The 20,104-nt window shown below is 49.0% G+C and overlaps 1 protein-coding gene across 2 annotated transcripts in view; it reads left to right on the forward strand.

Moving 5' to 3' along the window:
* LOC101917172 (peroxidasin homolog) overlaps positions 1-17,262 on the forward strand; it is a 47,649-nt gene extending 30,387 nt beyond the window's left edge. The window contains exons 10-24 of one of the 2 annotated variants that reach the window (XM_005239941.4): positions 1,460-1,629; positions 2,116-2,388; positions 2,546-2,662; positions 4,225-4,383; positions 5,725-5,837; positions 7,148-7,304; positions 8,748-8,856; positions 9,629-9,786; positions 11,089-12,592; positions 13,057-13,191; positions 13,817-14,025; positions 14,756-14,870; positions 15,233-15,326; positions 15,661-15,778; positions 17,125-17,262. In XM_005239941.4, the coding sequence (XP_005239998.2) occupies positions 1,460-1,629; positions 2,116-2,388; positions 2,546-2,662; positions 4,225-4,383; positions 5,725-5,837; positions 7,148-7,304; positions 8,748-8,856; positions 9,629-9,786; positions 11,089-12,592; positions 13,057-13,191; positions 13,817-14,025; positions 14,756-14,870; positions 15,233-15,326; positions 15,661-15,756 (3,409 nt within the window). In that variant the 3' untranslated portion in view covers positions 15,757-15,778; positions 17,125-17,262. The other variant, XM_055813588.1, reaches the window with a different exon arrangement.
* The last annotated feature ends 2,842 nt before the right edge of the window (positions 17,263-20,104 follow it).

The following is a 20,104-nucleotide window of genomic DNA, read 5'->3' on the forward strand; positions in this document are numbered from 1 at the left end:
AAAAAAGATATTTCATGGGTTGTATTTACCTTCCTTTTAGTGGCATTCTCTGGTGACCACGTAATCCAAGTGGTGTCTTCATCTGCGTTTGAAATATTTCATCTGCATTTGTAATGGATTCCAGGAGCTTATAACTTTCCCATAAACATACTCTGCAGGCTGAAAGTAATTGTCTTTTGATCAGAAAAAAGAAATAATTAGTATTTCATGTCGCTCTAAGCCATCGTGCTTGCCATCTATTAACTGCTGAAATGCTTCTAGTCTCTAGGTTCTTCTCACTAAAGGCTTTGCGTGCTGGGAGAGTGGCTTTTTGTCAGAGGGAAAAGTCACTGTGCTCCGCTGAAGGACAGACCTTGCAAAGCAGCCTATAGATTATCATTCTATACAGCAACACTGAAAAAATATAGTTATGCTAGATCCCAAAGCATTTCTGGGAAATGCTACACAATAAAATACTCTGCTCCAGCAGTTGCCCACTGTGGAAGGGAAGTTACTTCCCTGCTTTACGAGCTGCTTGTTTGTGGGAGCCTGAATAGGGCTCGGTTATTAATAAAAATGATCAATGTGTGCTTCTTCAGCTCACTCCCCACCAGGCAGAGTTTCAGCACAGAGCAAAAGTTTATGGTTGAGTTAAGTCCCTCTGGAAGGAAGGTTTTGTTAGGGAAATTCTGGCAGGCTCCCAAAGATAGCATTGTAAGAGGGGTAATGATAATAAATGTTCTGCAAACGAGATATGACTAGAGTGAGGAGACATCAGGGGAATTAAATAAATGCCCAGCAAGCATATTAGTTTGCATCGTGGATTCAGCCTTTGTCCTAGGGGGAGAGAGGTCCCTTCTCCCTTTTCAATCATCTGCAGCCATCCAAGATTCCTTCGTGCTGGGACAAGTGGGATGCAGCAGTGGGACCTTCTGCTGCAGGCTGGGATCCAGGAGCCACAGGTCATTGCAGAAAGAAGGAAGATGTTTCACAGCTCTCGGGTTGGGTTGGAGTCCAAGCTGTGTTGGGGTCCCTTGGTGACCTGCTCTGAGCTTTTTGCCCCCCTGAGGCCTTTCAGTCCATTCGAATAGAAATGTTTGCACACAATAACAATATTAATTCATTATTATATTTGCACTTACTAAATAATGAGAACAAGCTTTCCAGGCCTAGATGCCCTGACAATAGCAACGATGCTATTGCATGGGAACAGCATGCTCTCCTGATGGGCTGTAAATGTCATATGTAATCAGTGGTGAGAGCAAGAACAGCTCACCCAGGGAGTAAACCAGAGCTGGAGCTGAAGTTCAGTGCTGTAAATCATAATTCTTGCTATAAATTTCGTGAAGTCTCAGGACAGCTCCAAGGAACACCAATTTACCGCAGTGCATGCGAAGCCCCCCCGCCCCCCTCGCAGGCCGGGGGAAGACCGCCAGTCTTTACTCCTTTCAGATTTTGCCTGTTTGTGGCTGTTTTTCAGTAATGAGATTGACATGAAAGATGACAACCGCCTGAACCTGTTGCAAGATGGTACCTTGATGATCCAGAATACCAAGGAGTCAGACAAAGGCATCTACCAGTGCATGGCCAAGAACATAGCAGGAGAGGCCAAGACACAAGAAGTTGTGCTGCGCTATTTTGGCACCCCATGTAATTGAGCCTTGTGCACCCCTGGAAGGCTCGGCTGGGGTTTGGTCTGGGAGGGGAGCTAAGTCAGAATCAGTCCCAGCTTTGTATGTGCCAAGATATTCTTGGTGAGCTGGGGGAGAGGGTGGCGAAGAGTGTAGCATGGTCTGAGCTTTAGGGGTTCCGTCATGGGACTGGGAAACCGGGGGTTTAAAGCTTGAAGGTAATTTGGGGCTGGGGAGGGAGTTTGGAGGCTGGGGGGAATTCTGCAGCACAGAGGTGTCACGGGTGAAGGGGGCAGCGGAGCGGGGATGCTCCAGCACTGAGTGATCGGGAGGGAGGAGGTGGTGGGAAGAAGTAGCACTGGGGGAATTGCTCGCAGTGTGGATTTGGAGGTTGAGGAAGATCCAGGTGACCGTTAGCTGGGTTGCGTGAGGAGTCCAAGCAATTTCTGCCCTCACTGAGCAGGCAGCAGAGCTTCTGGCTTCTGAAGCTCTCGTTTCCTTCCAGCCAAGCCCACTTTTGTGATCCAGCCGCAGAACACTGAAGTGCTGATTGGGGAAAGCGTCACCTTGGAGTGTGGGGTCTCTGGGCATCCCCACCCTCGCATCAGCTGGACCCTTGGCACAGGCTCTCCTTTACCGCAGGATTCCCGTTTCGCTATCACCAGCTCTGGGGGGCTCTTCATTCATAATGTCACCTTCTCGGACCAGGGCCAGTACAACTGCAATGCCAGCAACACCGAAGGGTCCATCCAGGCGACAGCAAGGATCATAGTGCAAGGTGAAGAGTCCCAGGCTGATGATATTTCTGGGATGCAGCATTCACTCAGGGGGTGTATTTTAAGCCCTGGGACTGGTTCTGCTCCCAGGAACTGAGAATTAACCTGAGCTTGCTGCCTGAGTTTTCCCTGCTGCTCAGTCCTTGCTTTCCCCTCCAGATTCTCCCAGGTTTCTCGTCATTCCCACCGATCAGACTGTAACTGAGGGACAAAGCGTGGATTTCCCCTGCTCTGCTGAGGGTCACCCTCCACCTGTGATTGCCTGGACGAGGGCAGGTACCGCCTCACTTGACTCACGGTTTCCTTCTCTCCCATGCCATCATCCATGGGATGTGGGTGAAAACAGCTGAGCTGGTGGCCCAGGGTGCTGGCTGGCAGTGGTGACACAGGACAGGTGGTGATCAGCACAGACCTAGTCACACTAGGAGGTATGTTGTAGATCCAGGATGACGTTAAGCACTGCAGAGGGAGCCTCTCAGGTCTCTGACACGCTGTAAGTCATCGTGTCAGAAGGAAGGAGTGTGCTGAGACCCATGGAAAGCCTCAAAGTTCCTCCCGTGGTGGCTTCCTGCCTCCTTGGGAAAGGCAAGGTCTGGCCACTCGGTGGGTGTCACCATGTGCCCGCTCCCCATCATGGCCGTTGGGCTGCTCCTCTGGGGGAGCCCGTTGCAGAAGAGCACCGTCCGCTGCTGACACACCTCACAGGCTTCTTTTAGCTTAGGAAAAACCACTTTGGGCCAACAGGTGGTGGTGAACTTTTAAAGTCTCAGATGATTGTTAGCGCTGGCTCCACTGAGCTGATCCCATCCAACACTTTCTGGGACAGAAGCCAATAATGCTTGGCCCAGAGGCCCTCCAACTTTTCCTTATGCTTCACAAGCCATAATTAATGGTTTAGTGCTGTGGAGAATTCATGGCTATTGTATTTCCGCTTCCACAGCAATAGCCCTGACGCCGAGTTAAGACAGACCAGCTGAAATTCACCTCCACTAGCATCTTCTGCATCTTCTTTAACCTGTTTTCCTTCACTGCCCAGATTTCAGAAGCTATCTCTTAGAGATGTGGAAAGAAGGGAGCACAGTGACAAGAAGAAAGGTTAATAACTGCTTTGTAGCCAGGTTTGCTGGGTCACTCAGCAATCCAATGATCAACCAGGCTTTACCGTGCTTTCACAGAAGGCATGCTAAGAACAAGGCAAGAGGAGGACAAGTGATGGAGCATCACTTTTCTCAAAGCCACTTTTGACAGTGTGGGGTGGATTCAGATTCCTTCTGGTATTTGGAATGAATAAATAGAGCCCTTATTTGGAGGAGAATGGAATATTAAAAATAAAAAGTTGCTAAACTGAGAAGTTCTAATAATTTTGTTGGGGATTGGTAAAGCATTTCAATTTTCAGCTTTTCTCCTTAAATAGAGGAAATATTGAAACAACATAGTTTCCAAACAAAAGAAAATAAAAATTACCAATTATAAAAGACAATCCAAAATGTTTCCCTTTCTTTGATTAAAGAGCCAGTTTGGATAATTGAACATAGTTTTGCTATCTGTCAGGTGTCACTAAATCTGCAGTTTACACTAGGAAAAGACTTGGGAGAAAGAAAAAGGGTACCAGCTCCTATCCAGTTGCTTAGTGAGGGAAGACAACTCGTTCATGGTCCTGGGTGTGAGGAGAGCAGCATCTGTCCTGTTCCTCACTCAGCAAGATGGAGAGGGCACCTCAGGGTGACTGGTGTCATCTTGGGAAGGAAATTAAATTTTTAACTATTGCACAGATATCTCCAGTGCTGGAAAGAGAGGTCTTACAGACTGTTAACAAATTGCACTGCTTGTTTGACCAGGTGGGCCACTGCCAAGTGACCGGAGGCACAGCATCCTCTCCACGGGCACCCTGCGGGTAATGCGGGTAGCTTTGCATGACCAAGGCCAATACGAATGCCATGCCATCAGTGCCATCGGAGTGAGGACCCTCCCGGTACAGCTGTCGGTGACCCCACGAGGTAAGCTGATGAGGCCATGGGGAATAAGGGCTGGTTGTTAATTTAACGTTATGGTAAATAACACACTATCTGACAAGGCAGGTTATTGCCCTGTTTCCTGTGGGATGGGATTTTCCTTTTGCCTGGGAGCAGATGTCCAGCCATGAGAGCTCCATCAGTTGGTGGGAAACGTAAAAGAGGTTTCCAGAGTGCTAAGATTTGTAAATTGGAAGAAGCGGCATCGGTTTTCCTTAAAAATTTATCTGGTAGTCTAGAAAAATTATAAGTGTGGGAATGAAACTCATCTGGTGTGGCCAGGGAACAGGATGGTATTGGTTAGCGTCTGCACGAATGAACACTAGGGCAAGGTTATATGGTCAGAAATGACCTTGAACAGCCATCAGATGAGCTCTGATAGCTGACCAGTTTGAGTGAAAAATGGGGCCTTTAATATGTTTGAGAGTTGTCATTAAGAAAATTATTTTGGTAAAGGAAAGGAAAAAAAGAATTTTTCTTGGATAATGTACAAAAAAAAAAGGTATTAAATTCTTAGTAATTTTTTTCCCTGTTTTTAAATTTTGGCTTTCCTACATAACTAATTGTAGGATTCTTTTTTAAATGAAATATTCTGCAAAACAGAATGATTCCTTGCAAGGAAGATTTAACTCTGGCTCTGGATACACTTGTCTTAAACATTACTTACCAGGTCGTAGGTTCAGCCTAAATTTAGGAATTCTAAATCAAGCCTCTGTAAAATGCAAGGCACACAGGAATGCTTTCATGTTTTAATTTTCTTTTTTGTTCCCCTATAAATAATTGTTCTAAATGAGAAAATTTCCCTGCTTGTTCACAAACATGGCAGAATTTTACTAATGGTAGACTGCAGGGAAGGAAACTGTCTAGAAACAGGAAATTAGTGATGCTTCAAGCACAGAATTTGCAGAATCTTTTAAGACCAGCAAGATCACTATAATTATTTAATGTGACTCGACTAATACTTTCCAGAGAGCTTCATCCGATAATTCCTGAATCAGTTCATGATCCTTGTTTCAGTGAGAGCATCTTTTCTAGAAAGCCTTTGGATTAATGATTTTAAATGACAGAGAACCCAGCACATTCCTATGTATTTGCCTCAAGGAGAGACACACAGGAGCAGAAAATAATGAACGTAAATTACAGGGGACTTGGTAGAGAGACAGCGAGCCCGGGTGAGGTGACACCCCTTTGAAAAGCCCTTGCAAACAGCAGCAAGAGCCCAGCAGCTCTGGTTTGCCCATGCTGAGACCTTTTGAATGCAGGTTTTGCTGTTCTCCTTGATGCATTTCTTGCACTTGTGACTTTTTTTCCCCCCATGTTGCACAGTGATACCGGTGTTCCTTCACCCCCCCCAAGACGTGGTGGCAGAGACAGGCCAGGACGTTGCAATCACCTGCGCTGCCCAGGGAGATCCACGGCCCACCATAACCTGGGTCAAAGTAAGAGATGATGCCGCATTTTTGGCTCACTGGGAAGCGGGATGGCTTCTCCCTGGAGGTGTTAAACATCTCTCTTGTTAAACACCTCTCCCAGCTCAGCTAGTTAAATCAGTTTGTGCAATACACATGGAATAGATTGTGTTTGCTGAAAGTTTAAGGACCAACATTTCCACTGATCTGGGGGGTTTTATGGTCCAAAAGAATGTTGCTCTTTCTCAAGCTCGAAGCCTCACAGCTCACATTCCTGTTTTCTCTTGTTCTTCCTTCCAAACAAGTAACTTGAAGCCAGTAACCTTCCAGGATGTTAGAAACACGTGACTGACTATTCCTGGAAAAAAATGAAAATGGTTTTTTTTCCAAGTAGTTTGCCTTGCATTTCCAGGATTCCCACTGGTGGGACTGTATGATGCTGATCAGCTCCAGCTTTAATGGGGCAAAGCCCTGATCCCTCAAAACCACACTGCAGCCTGGCTGCTCTTTTCAAGAGTTCATTAGATGAAGCTTTTCAGGCTTTTCCTGCTGTGCTATAGCACAACTCCTGGGACCTTCACTGGGACCTGCCCTGCCCTGCCTTCGAGCACAGTCAGGCACAGAACAAATTAGAAGGGAAAATGCTTGAGCCTCATTTACCCCGCAGAGGTCTCGTGGGAGGTGACCTTGCAGCTTGCCTTGGGCTGCCGCCAGTGGTGGGAGCAGCAGAAAAGAGCCTGGGAGGGCAGCAGAGTAAGTGTTAGATTGGGGCAAGGCAGCAGAAAGATGTTAGGAAACAGGAGAAGAGAAGAGTAACACCTGAAGCCACTTCTGCCACCAGCCAGGCTGGGACGCAGGGTTTGAGCATGCTGCTGCGCATGGCGCTTCCATCAGCAGTGCTGGCCAGAGCCAGCAAAGGCTGGGATGTGCAGTTCGAGGCCAGCAAAACCCCACCAGTTTCAGGTTGTCCCCAGACTGAAGACATTTAGACTTATTTATGTGCCATGAATCTTCTGTGATGGCATCAGGGCACAACACTCGCTCCAGCCAGCCTGTCCGTAAGAACCGCAGGGAAACGCGTGGCGTGTCTGTGCCCTGCGGTGAGTGCCTGGAGGTGGACCAGGGCGAAGGGGCTGAGCAAGCACCTCCTCGCAGTGGGGCCAGGCAGGAGCAGATGTCCTGGGATGGCTTGCTGGTTTCTCTGGAAGAGCAATGCTAACATCTGGTGGCCACCTTAGTTCATCGCATCCATCTGCGGGTTTGCTGAATGGGCTGGGGGCTGGGATGGTGGGAAACTTTCCATTCCCTCACACGTTTTCTGTCTCTTGATGGTGCGGCAGGAGGGCATCCAGATCACAGAGAGTGGCAAGTTCCACATAAGCCAAGACGGGACCCTTTCCATCCAAGACCTTGGCGTGGCTGACCAGGGCAGATACGAGTGCATCGCAAGAAACCCCTTTGGCTTCACCTCCAGCGCCATGCAGCTCACCATCACCGGTAGGGCATCTCCCGCGTGCCTCCCGCGTCTCCTCTCGCTCTGGTGCGAGGAGGGGCCGTGCTGTGTGGGCGCCTACGCTTTGAACAGATAACTGTTATTTCTCTAGCTTCTTTGCTGACAGCTCCCTCGCAGGCGTGATGGGAGCTGCTGGGCCGTGAAAGCCCATGCGCCTCCCAGCTGCTCCTCGCTGTTTTCTCAACTGAGCTGCAATTGCTCCCCACAAAGCCCAAGGTGGCTTAATCCGCCTCCCGCAAGCCGAGCTGTTGGCGTGCGCGTAGTTACTGCCTCTGCTGGGAGGGAGAAACTGATTAAAATGTGTCACAAGTCACCGTAACCTGCACGCCAGCGGAGGGAGGAGGAGAACAGCGTTGGTGCTGCAGATACCAGGGCTGAAATGTTTGCTCGGTCCCCTGGGGATGGGAAAGAAGTCGCTGTTTTCCAGCTACTGCTCCGTGCATTAGGGCAGTTGTAATGAATAAAGAGCAGTAGGACAACTCTGCTAGGCAAACCAGGGGTCAGGAGTGGAACTTGTACTTCTTAGAGGGTATGGAAGAACGGAGAAGGAAACAAAATCACAGACGAGCAATGAGGTTAAAAATAGCAGTAAAGGGGTATTCGTCCAGCACGCAGGAATAGCCAGCATGGATAGTGAGTAGCTTATTAGATTAATTTAGTATCATTTTCTATACAGGGGTTGTATGCGAGGAGCTGAGAGTCATCTGAAATGTCTTTGTAATTTGAAATTATTCCTAAGATAATTTCTGTGATTTATTTTTGATTGCTACCTCATTTTCCAGCTGGCAATTGCATATGCTGGTAGCCAAATGGGAACTCGTTTGTTCAGCTGTGACAAAGGCCCTGGCTTAAATGCGTTCTGGAGTAATTTTTTAAGAATTCATGTTTACTTCTGAAGGTATTCAAGCGGCAGCTTTCTTTTTTGATTTAAAATTATGTATATGATGTGTTAACGCTAAATTTGAATTGGTTTAGAAGTGTTCCACAAATGGAAAATTAATATATGAACAATACGTTCAAATGAATTTAATGACTTTTAGAAGTTGTGGGTTGTTTTTTTTTTTTGTGGGAAGTAAATATGTTATTTTGCGTTTACTCATTGTGATTTTTACGTTTTCTTCTTTCGGTTTAATCACCAACTGAAACAGGCATTTGTCTGCAAAGTTGTATAGGAGCAAACTCTGAATACATCTTCCACAGCCATCTCCTGAAAACGTCACCTTCTTTTCCAGGCAGTTATTTTTTAATTCAGAATTGTTTAAACAAAGAAATTCATGGTGTGTATATTGCAAATGGAGACACAGCTTGACCTGCAGTGGAGTTACTACGGGGCTTGTACTGACAAGCAGATTTTTTTTGAGCTTGGAAGACAAATTCATATCAAGGTAAATTTAGGATATTTTGTTCTTTCTTTCTGCTTTGGAAAGCCACGGACGTCGGTCGGAGCGGCGACACGTTTGTAGCCACATCGATACGGGAAGCCATCAGCAGCGTGGACCACGCCATCAATTCAACACGCACGGAGCTGTTCAGCAAGTAAGTGTGTGAAGCGCCACAATCTGGGACTTGCAGCAGAAACGAGACACAAAAGACAACAAATGCAGCTTTCTCAAATCTCGTTTTATCACTGACAATCCACGAATGAAGGCTATGGTATTTTTTTGAGTATTGGAGGTTGAAGCTGCACCATGTAGATATAAGGATGTGATGGAACTTGATAACAGGCATTTGGGATTCTGGAAAAATCTGGTACACAAATATCACCTCTTAGGTCACTTATATTTTCAACGTGCGTTTTGTCAGCTGGAGTTCACTCCAGAGAGAGTGCACAGAAAAGAAAATTAATCAGCACAGTCATTTTATAAATGCAGCTAACTTTGTGTATGGTGAACAGAAATAATAATGGAATTATTCTAACTATTTCCTCAATGAAGAATGACTTCTCCAGTGAATGGTAATTCCCTCCTCTGCCACCCCAATATAAGTTTTTATTGAAAAGATGGATAGTTTGTATTAAGCCCAAAACCTCTGGGTTTCAGTTGTTGAAAAGTGAAAAAATAAATTATCATGGCAGAAAAACCCAGGGATGCTGAGGAAATTAAATATGTGTGTTTTCCTGGGGAAAAATATCCTTTCTTTTTAATCATCTGCAATATGCAGGCAAGCCACGTTGGTCTTACACACTAGTTTTGGGGGTCAAGCACCAGACGAGGCTTAGAGCTTGCCTCTTGCTGTCTTTAGTCTCATTGCTCTGAGCAGAGTCTGCTTATTTTAATGTTCCTGCATCACTTTTAATTCCTTGAAACAGACGCCCCAAGACACCCAACGACTTGCTGGCTCTGTTCCGTTACCCCCGGGACCCCTACACCATTGAAACAGCCAGGGCAGGGGAGATCTTTGAAAGGACCTTGCAGCTGATTCAGGAACATGTGCAACAAGGTCTGATCGTGGATATGAATGTCACAGGTAGGAGAGATTTTATTTCCCTTCTTAACTTTGTGCGTAGGATTAAATTAAAACAACAGTGTGTAGACATCCAGAAAGTTTAAAAATTGCAATGGTGTACCAAAGTCCACATCAATCTTGGGTATATCAAGAAATGTGTTGTCTGGGTTGCAATTCTCTTTGACATCCCATGGTTTTCATAACCGCTGGAGGGCTGGGCTTGCGTTTACTGTTCCAACCCAGTACTCAGGGAAGTGTTTCTTCCTGAGTGCCCCCATTTGCTGAAGATTCCTTGACTGGCTGTGAAAGCTCTAATCTTGAAAAGTATTTAGCTATCTAACTCAGGGAGGAGTGCCTTTGTGGATCTGAGGTTCAGTCCCTCAGCAGCATGGCCAGAGGTGTTTTCTGCCCTCCCAGTGGCAACGAGAAAAACCTGGCGAACTCCGGACTACCCGGTGCTGTAACGGAGGAGGGGAGGTGTCATCCCCCTGTCCCTCTACTGCTTGGACCTCTCAGCTACAAACTCAGATGGGGTCTGGCACTCAGGTTCCTTCTATCGAGGCAGGATAGCAAACAACAAAGCAGTGCAACACCAAAAGTACTTAGTACTTTTTTTAGAGGTCCAAGCACCCAGCAGCAGTACTCCAAAACGTGCTCACTGGGGCTTCCTTTATATGCAACAGACATTCCTGTACACGGCGTGTTTCTACCCATACGTGTGAATCATCATGTAGCAGGCATGTACGTTTGGGGCCTGTAAATATTTTGTTCCTGCCTGGATGTATTCCAGGGTGCGAGGAGTCTCTCTCCAGGCTGCAGGTCTCGTCTGGGCTGGTCGGACTGCCAGCCTCTCCTCCTCCTTGCCCTGTCAGCATCCGCACGGCACAGCATTATTCAGCGCTTTCGCATGGCGTAGCATCCTGGCAGTCACCCACGGCTTCCCTGCTGCTTGTCACGTAGAGTTTGGATGCTTGATGGTGCTCAGGGCTGCAGCAATAACCCAGAGAGATGTAAAATAAACCTAGAACGGAGACCGAGACCACCCCCACAGTTTGGTCAACCAGCCACATTATTTCTGGTTTCCACTCTGTGCAGTTTATACTAAATTATTTTTGCTTTCTTTTCTTCTTTCTGGGCCTGATATGACCCTGTGCTTCATCTGCCTTCCATAAATGACACAGCAACACCACGATTAAAGACCTGGCCTTCCAGTGCCCACCCAGCAATGGGTTTCACATGGAGGGAGCCCTTACACGGGGTGGTACGAACCGGATGGCTACAGTGGCCGCGGTCTGACCTGGTGCTCTGCCTTTACCTTCGCAGGCTATCGGTACAACGACTTGGTGTCCCCTCACTACCTGAACATGATTGCCAACCTGTCAGGCTGCTCTGCCCACCGCCGTACACCGAACTGCTCAGATATCTGCTTCCACAAGAAGTACAGGACCCACGACGGCTCTTGCAACAACCTCCAGCACCCGATGTGGGGTGCATCCCTCACAGCCTTCCAGAGGCTCCTCAAACCTGCCTACCAGAACGGATTTAACCTCCCCCGGGGGTTTTCCTTAGCAGAAGATGCCAGGGACCTGCCCCTTCCTCTACCTCGCCTTGTTTCCACCGCCATGGTCGGGACTGAGACCATCACCCCCGATGACCAGTTCACACACATGCTCATGCAGTGGGGCCAGTTTCTGGACCACGACATGGACCAGACAGTGGCAGCCATTAGCATGTCCCGCTTCTCCGATGGAGCACCCTGCAGCGAGGTGTGCAGCAACGACCCACCCTGCTTCTCCGTCATGGTCCCTGCCAATGACCCCCGTGTGAGGAACGGGCGCTGCATGTTCTTTGTCCGCTCAAGCCCTGTGTGTGGCAGTGGGATGACCTCCCTGCTGATGAACTCCGTCTACGCCAGGGAGCAGATCAACCACTTGACATCTTACATTGATGCCTCCAATGTTTACGGCAGCACAGAGCAGGAATCACAGGAGCTGCGGGATCTGAGCAACCAAAACGGGCTGCTGAAGCAAGGGCAAGTCGTGCCCAGCTCGGGGAAGCATCTCCTTCCCTTTGCTGTGGGGCCACCCACTGAGTGCATGAGAGATGAGAACGAGAGCCCCGTGCCGTGCTTCCTGGCTGGGGACCACCGTGCCAACGAGCAGCTGGGTCTCACGGCCATGCACACGCTGTGGTTCAGGGAGCACAACCGCATTGCCACTGAGCTGTCGGCCCTCAATCCCCACTGGGATGGAGACCTCCTGTATCACGAGGCGCGGAAGATTGTGGGTGCCCAGATGCAGCATATCACCTATGCCCAGTGGCTCCCCAAGGTCCTTGGGGAAGCTGGGATGAAGATGCTGGGTGAGTACAAAGGCTACAACCCCAACATCAATGCGGGGATTCTCAACGCCTTTGCCACTGCTGCCTTCCGCTTCGGGCACACCTTGATCAACCCCATCCTGTACCGGCTGAACGAAACCTTCCAGCCCATCCGCCAAGGCCACATCCCCCTGCACAAGGCCTTCTTCTCCCCTTTCAGGATCACGCAGGAGGGTGGGATTGACCCCCTCCTCCGTGGGCTCTTTGGGGTTCCTGGAAAAATGCGGGTCCCCTCTGAACTCCTCAACATGGAGCTGACTGAGAAACTCTTCTCCATGGCACACTCTGTCTCACTGGACTTGGCTGCTATCAACATCCAGAGAGGGCGAGACCATGGCATCCCACCTTACAATGACTTCAGGGTCTTCTGCAACCTCTCATCTGCACAGGAGTTTGAGGACCTCAGAAATGAGATAAAGAACCTGGAGATCAGGGAAAAGCTCAGGAGGTACTGTAGCCTGGACTCAGAAGCATCAAAATCACTGGAGATCAGTCAGTGAAAAGTTTCTGCTCCTCCCAGGACATCCGTCAAATAACCTTCCCAGATATTGCTGCCCACAGATGTTAAGATAGGGTAATAGCTGTGCTTTAAGAACAGGGTAAGACAAATGAGGGCTCTCCGAGTGAGCAGGCTGGTTCTGAGTGGAATGTCATCAGGCACTGCTGTGGTGTAGCTTGGGAGGAGATTGAGCCTTGGAGCTATTTTCCACTGAGACTAAACTGCATCCTATCTGCACTGGCTGCCCCTTTCCAAGGCAAACCTTTATCCCATTGTCTTTTAGATAATACCATTATAAATATTGTCCAGATGAGTTCCTTACATGCAAATTCCTATGATAGGGTCAGATTTTTATTATCTCCACTCTTTGATAGTCTTTAACTTTTTTTTTTTTAATATATATTATCCTGCAGTTTATATGGAACTACCAAAAATATTGACCTGTTTCCAGCACTGATGGTGGAGGATCTCGTCCCTGGTACCAGAGTTGGACCAACGCTGATGTGCCTGTTAACGACACAGTTCAGAAGGCTGAGGGATGGAGACAGGTATTATCATTGAAGTCAACCCAAAGTCTTTGGTGTTCTGTTTGGGGGGATTTGCTCCCTATGGGAGGAACAGAACCTGTAATTTTTAGTTATTTCTTGTCTTACAATACAAAGAAGAGTCTCCTCTGTCCAGTGTATTTCCAAGAGGACTTGCCACAGTTCCTGCCAGTGTGTCCTTTCCCGATGTAATGAGTCTCATTTCACTGCAGGACACTGGGCACCACTGAGGATGTGCCCAATATCTCCTGAAAATGCTAGAAAATGTCCACAGGAGCTTCCTTCTAATTCTTATTTGAGACTTGTGTGAATGAGACGCATCTTTGGTGATGCACTTTGGGCAGGAGCATTGTTCACCCATGTCCCAGCCTGCTAGAGCAGAGCTGCCTGAGCCTTGGGGTGCCCCTGTGAGGGGCTGTACCCGCAGATGGTGGCACCCTGCAGCTCTGGCCAGCAGCTCACAGGGGTTTATGGGTTCAGAAAAGGGCACCTGACACCAGAATAAAAGCTCCTTTTTGAGGGTGTGGGTGCTGCCACACAGGTGTAAGGGAACTCTTCTCCCTCTCCCAGCCTCACTTCTCCACCCTTTTCTGCTCCTGAGTCATGCTGTGATTACAACCCACTGCAGATTTTGGTATGAGAATCCTGGCGTCTTCACGCCCGCACAGCTGACGCAGATCAGACAGACATCCCTCGCTCGTGTCATCTGTGACAACAGTGACCACATCCAGCAGCTCCAGAGAGATGTCTTCAGGGTGGCATCGTACCTGCAGGGCATGGTTGGCTGCGAAGAGATTCCTGCGGTGGACCTTCGCTTGTGGCAGGACTGTTGTGAGGGTGAGGAAGGAGGCTGCTCTAGCACCAGCTGACATGGGGATGGCTCTGGGTGGCATTTGTCACATGCGGTCACCTTATATGAAATGCCAGGAGATGGTTTCTTGCTACACCATGAGAACCACATGTCAGCAAATGGATGCAAGAAGAATAGAGTAGAACAGAACAGAGCAGAGTAGAATATTTCAGTTGGAAGGGACCTACAATGATCATCTCGTCCAGCTGGCTGACCACTTCAGGGCTGACCAAAAGTTAAACCAAATTATTAAGGGCACTTGTCCAAATGACTCTTAACCACTGAGAGGCACGGGCATGGGGCATTGACCACCTCTATAGGAAACCTGTTAGCTTCATTGAATCTGGCCAAAGGTCCACCTAGCCCAGGGCTTCTGTCTCTGCAAACAGCCCATAGCTCATGCCTGGGGGAGAGACTGAAACAGGGTGATCCCCCCCACCCATCACTTTACGGACTCATTTGGGAGTCTGTAAAACTCTGCCACTAAGCCACAGACCTTGCCACGGTCTCTGTGCGGTATGCTGGGTATGGATGTCCAGCTGAGACATGGGAATCCATGCATGATGCGTGCCCCGTTACACACATTTCTTGCCTCCTCTCCTCTGGAATAAGAGACGTATCAAGGGTGGTTGGCGAAGGAGGGCAGCGCTGCCTGCAATCCACATGGTTTTGCTTTAAAAGCGAGTACTCACTGGAGATTTTCCCTTCCTTCCCAAGACTGCCAGACACGCGGGCAATTCAGGGCTCTTTCTCAGCGGTTCCGGAGCAAGAGATCACCTGGCTTCAGCTACCCAGAGGAAAAACCTGCCAAGCATAAGGCTGCCTTCCCCAGGTGTAGTATCACCGCTGCTTTCACCTCCATTTTATGAAGTGTGAGAAAAGTTTTGAATAACTTGGTCCATTTAGGCCTTTGAAATTAGCATTCTGCAAAGGTCTGGAGGCCAGAGGTGTTTCAGTAGAGAGATGCTGAGCTCAGTCAAAGTTCTGCAGTCCTTTAGTGCCGAGCCTGACTCTGATATTTAAATGTCTGGGCTGGGTGGCTGTTGGGTTGGCATCCCTTGGCAGGTGCACCTGGCAGGTGAGCACTTCTGTTTGACGCTTACTTGCAGGCTGATGCTGGAGCGGCAGAATGATTCTCTCATCCAGGAAGCTGACATTTGCATAATCCCTTTCACTTTTTATCTCTGACCCCAGAAATGAGGCGCCTTCTCCAAGCCCTTCCTCCAGAAAGAATCTCGAGTCCCTTGTGGCTGAACTGGAGAGGACAGTTGCTTCCCTACGGAAACAGGTATATTGTGCCCAACCGTTTGTCTTCCATGGAGTCACCCCAGGAGCAGGATTTAGCTTTTTGCTACGAGCAGCTGCTGCGACTTCTGTGTCCTCCAGAGCCATGAGCAACCATCCGATCAGTGGCAGGTCCAGAAGAGGTAGAGTAGGGAGAGAAGAGCTGGAGCTGAGCTCTGTGAGCTCAGACCTCTACCACTGTAGGGTAAAGTGCAAGTCTGAGCTTCAGTGAAGGCAACTTGAGCCAGCACTTTCTTCTTGTATTTGGGACAGGTAAAAGATTACCTGTGCAATGGTGCAGACTCGTCTTAGAGCTGCTGCTTTCTTGTCCCTGCCAGGTAAATGCACTAGAGAGCCAGCTGAGGTGGCCCCACAGGAACACCAGCACGCATGGACAGGGGAAGAAGACTGGAGATAAATGGAGAAAAAGATGACCGTGTTGCCCGTTTGTATAAGGTCAGTGTGTGTGTTCTGGGCCAAGGTCCAAGAGGTGGATCTGAGCCGGTGCTGCTGAGCGTGCGGTGGGACACCTCAGTGGGCTTCACCTGCAGAAAAGACTGTTGCAGAAAGGAATGGAGCAATCTGGTGATGAATGGGACCAGAGGTAATAGGCTTAAATGCAGCAGGTTAGACACTTGTTTCTCCCAGTAATGATTAGTGACTCACTGGAATGGGTTGTCTGGGGACGTTGTGGTGTATCCATTCCTGGAGGTCTTTTAAGAACTGGTTTGGCAAAGATGGGGAAAGACATAAGTATAGGATGGACTGGGTGGACTGGGTGAGGTTTCTCAGGCCTATTCTCTTGGGACTCTGGGTAGCTTTCTTCTAACGACACTTAATATCATAACCCCAAATCTAACAGCCTCCAAAGGACCTTTGTGGGAAAGATATCACAAAGCTCAGTGATGGCGCAGATGGACTGGTTCCTCCTCAGGGTAACAAGGACATCTGGGCAGATGGAGCAATCCCTCATTTGCTTACATGTTGGCAGAGATTTCTCCCTCAACATCTGAGTCATTGTGCACCTCTCTTCTGGAAGCACCCATCCTCTGTTTGCTCAGCTCGAGCCAAGGGAGCAAGGCTGTGAAGTGCGTGTTTAAAGTCACTGTGAGCCTGGGGGCTCCTGCTGCTGCTCAGCTGGGGCAGGTGCTGGCACAGAGCTGTCAGACCTCTGGTCCCTGGTGTTCAGGGGCACGGAGAGCACAGACTGAGCTCCCTTAGCCCTCTTGCCATGGAGATCCCAGCAGCCTTGAAAGAGGATGAACAACTCGCTGGCACCTGCCAGTCTGGAAGAGGTGTTTAATGGTATTTACGTGTTGCAAATGATTACTCCAGGGACTGGAGCAGAGGACTTAGGAGCATTGTTCTACCAGGCAATCTGTAGAAGGAGCATCCTCTGGAGGTTAGATTACAGGACAGGGCAAGCAAAGGCTGCTCTGTGCCGATAATCTCAGCAGAAAGCAGAATGGGAAGCCTGTAGGCTGGCCATGCTGTTTTCCAGTCTGATTTGGTGTTTTGGTCCTTATAGATTTTCCAGTCAAACAGCGATTTGCCTTTAGAAATTTGACATAAATTGCAGTGTGACACCCGAGTTGGCTTTTCCCTGCTGTCATTTCAGTTCTTTGAAGAGCACTGTAGTGTTTACAGGGTCCCTGGGAAGTATTTCTGTGGGTTTTTGTGGGCTATTGCTGTTCTTGTGCTGCGGTGATGCGTGCCCCAGACCTGCCAGGCACCGCACAAACACCTCGCTCTGCCTCCAGCTGCCTCCCATAGAGTTCTTCTGCTTTCTTGTGCCATTTCAGGTGCCCTGTGACCCACACTCCTGCTCTCCACCAGCCAGTCCAACCCACTCCTACAGGGCTCAGAAACAGCAGCCACCAGACTCCATGATGCTCTGCCTCCTCTCACACCTCCTGGACCGCTCCCGGTCCCAGGGCCACTGCACTTCTGCCTGTGTTGAACCCTCTGCACTGACTGTCTTTGAGCCCCTCAGCCCCTTGGCAGCCTCCCGAGGTGGGCTCTATCCTCGCTGGTGGTGACAGACCAGCAGTCTGCCGAGATGCCGCTTTCTTCCGCAGTCCCCAGGAAACGGAGAACACCTGAAGCTGCTTTAGTGTCCCTGTTTCGCTCCGCTCTTCCCACGCAACGCTGCCATTATCTGCCACCCCTTGCCTGAAATGTCCCATGGGCACCTAACCGAAACAACTCATTAAGAGGCAAAACCTTTCTCAAATGCACCATGGTGCCAGGAAGCATCTGCAGAAGTCTTAAAAAAAACCCCAAACAAACAACAAACATGAAATGCAAAACAACCCCCCAGCCATCTTCCCATGCCAACAGAAAGGGCAAGAGGAACCTTGGGGCCCTGGCGAGCACCGTGGGGACTGGGCTTGCAGTCCCTGCCAGCAGCGAGGAGGTGAAGCCAAGGCTCGCGGAGGTCTCCTGGCAATTTGGGTGCTTTGGGATGGGGTGCCAGATGCAGCAGACTGCGGCCACCCACAGCGCCGTGACCAGCTGTTGTGCTTTGCCAGTCCTTGGGTAACCAGTGGGGCATCCTCGGTTACGTGCCCCTGCGAGTGACCTACTGTTACGTGCCCAGTGCTCAAAAACATTTTCCTTGGCCTGACCAGCATTCTCCACCTTTATGCCCCTTTAGGGTTTTAATTGGATTTATGCTTTTCTTCCTCCCCCCACCCTGCAAAACGCTCTTTGCTAGAAAATGTATTTTGAGTGTAAACGTAACAGGACCTGGAACAGAACCTCAGATAATTAGGTGCAATGGCCGCGCTCATTAGTGGAGGGGAGCTGCTGGTTTCTGTCAATTAGTTTGGGAGAACACGATGTGCAGTATTTGACACATGGATGAATGCAAAGTGCTGTTTGTGTTTATTGCTCCCAGGTGCTCTGCAACTAAACCAGGACTGTGTAACCAGCTCTACGGAACAGGTCTTATGGTTTTGTTGCTCTTCAGACGGGCTTTTTAGTGGTGCTAGAACTGAAGTCCCTGTGTATCCACCATAGCCCCAGATCTGTGGACAGGTTGGTTTTTAATACATCCTTATAAGCTGGTCACAGGGACTGAAGAGAAAAATACTTGATCCATCAGATATCTGTGCCTTCCTTATCTTTCTCACTTTTCCTGCACCCTCCCACCTTCCTTCCCACAGTACAAGGACCAGAAACTTTTATGAACATGCTTTCTCTTTTCTTCTTGTTTTATTTTTAGGTGTTTTATAGTACCAAAGGGATTCAAAGCAGCAGGGATGCTCCTGGAACTTAATAGGAAAATAAAAAAAAAAAGATACTAGAAAAAGGTTGTGATTTATCAGCTATTTCCTGGCGTGGGACTCTGAGCTGTGCATGGGTCCTGTGCAGACACGGGTTTGCAGTGATGAGTGTGTGTTATGCATGTCTGGGAAGTTCAGCTCAGAGGCAGTATTTAGTCCTCAGGGATGTTTGTCATTTTGAAGTACTCTTTCATTTAGGTGCAAATCAAGATCCAAAGCCTTGCGTGTTATAAATCAGCTGCACTTGTCTATCGCTTGTACCACTGAAGAATCTAGTCTGGTAAAGGTCAATAAAGGTAAATCAGTCTCCACTCTCCTGCAGAGCAGAAGTTTACAAAGTCCTCATTCAAAACAGTAAGGCATAACATTCGGTGCTCGATCCCTTCGGGTAATCTCTAAGTGCATAACCAAACAGTCCATTTTCCTCCTAATGGAGTGTGACGTGAGGAGCAGACTTGTCAGGAGCACTGCAGAAGGACAGCAGAGGGGATGTCCCTTCCCCATGTGTTGCAAACCCTCCTGTGCTTCATCCCCTCTTTCCCTCCCTGTGCCAAAGAGGGAAGAATGCACAAAGAAATCACACATCCCTGCGTGCCACCAAGGGCGAGGCTGTGTGCTGGGCCGGTGGGGAAAGATCTTGGCGGAAATACCCATCTATTCAGGTGCTGCTTTGGTAAGTAGGGAGTAGAATATTTTATTAAAGACTCCCTTTTTTCCTAGTTGCCATCTGTGCAGCAACACGAAGGGCTCTGTGCTCCTGCCCTCTGCCCTGGGCTTCTTTGCCTGGGAGAGGGTGAATTGCTGACTCCCAAACCCAGATATTGAAATCCACCTTTTGCAAGTTGTTTGGGCATCATGGGGCACCCAGGATGCAGGACACAGCAGGCCTCGAGCTGCTGACCATGCAATGGGTCCTGTTTGCTCTTTACACACTACACGGTTGCAGTCTGCAGCCTAGACCCCTACAATTAATTTTCCATCTTTTTCTTTAAGCAGCCTCTTTCAAAACCCAACCGCACACCCAAAATGAGGTACCCAGACCAATTACAAGCAGAGGAGGATCGAAATAATGGGCTCAAGGCCAGGAGCGGAGTTGCCAGGCACAAAACTCCCACTAATTAGACAGAACAGTTAAATGATAAAACCCAAGCAGGGGCTGGGGGGTCTGGAGTTGGGAGTTTCTCACCGGAGCAGTGATCTTCGGGTGGCTTAAAGTGCATGTGCAAGATGTGAGGTGGAGATCTCGGTCCTTTGCCGATGCCTGCGGTCGCTGGGGTTCGGCAGGGCAGTGCTAGCGTGTCTGTGTCCGAGCAGGACCAGGATGGTGAGGCGCGTGGGTATGCTGGTGCAGCTGCAGCCGGGGTTGTGTGCCAGGGCTCTGCTCCGGACACCACAGGTGCCTGGGGCTGGTCCGCACCCTGCATTGGACAAGGACCTCCTGATGCTGAGGGGCACCCATCTCTGCTGGAGGCTGAGCCAGCACCAGATCCTGGTG

This window comes from Falco peregrinus, chromosome 9, assembly GCF_023634155.1.
Source record: "Falco peregrinus isolate bFalPer1 chromosome 9, bFalPer1.pri, whole genome shotgun sequence".
In the NCBI taxonomy this organism is placed as follows: domain Eukaryota; kingdom Metazoa; phylum Chordata; class Aves; order Falconiformes; family Falconidae; genus Falco; species Falco peregrinus.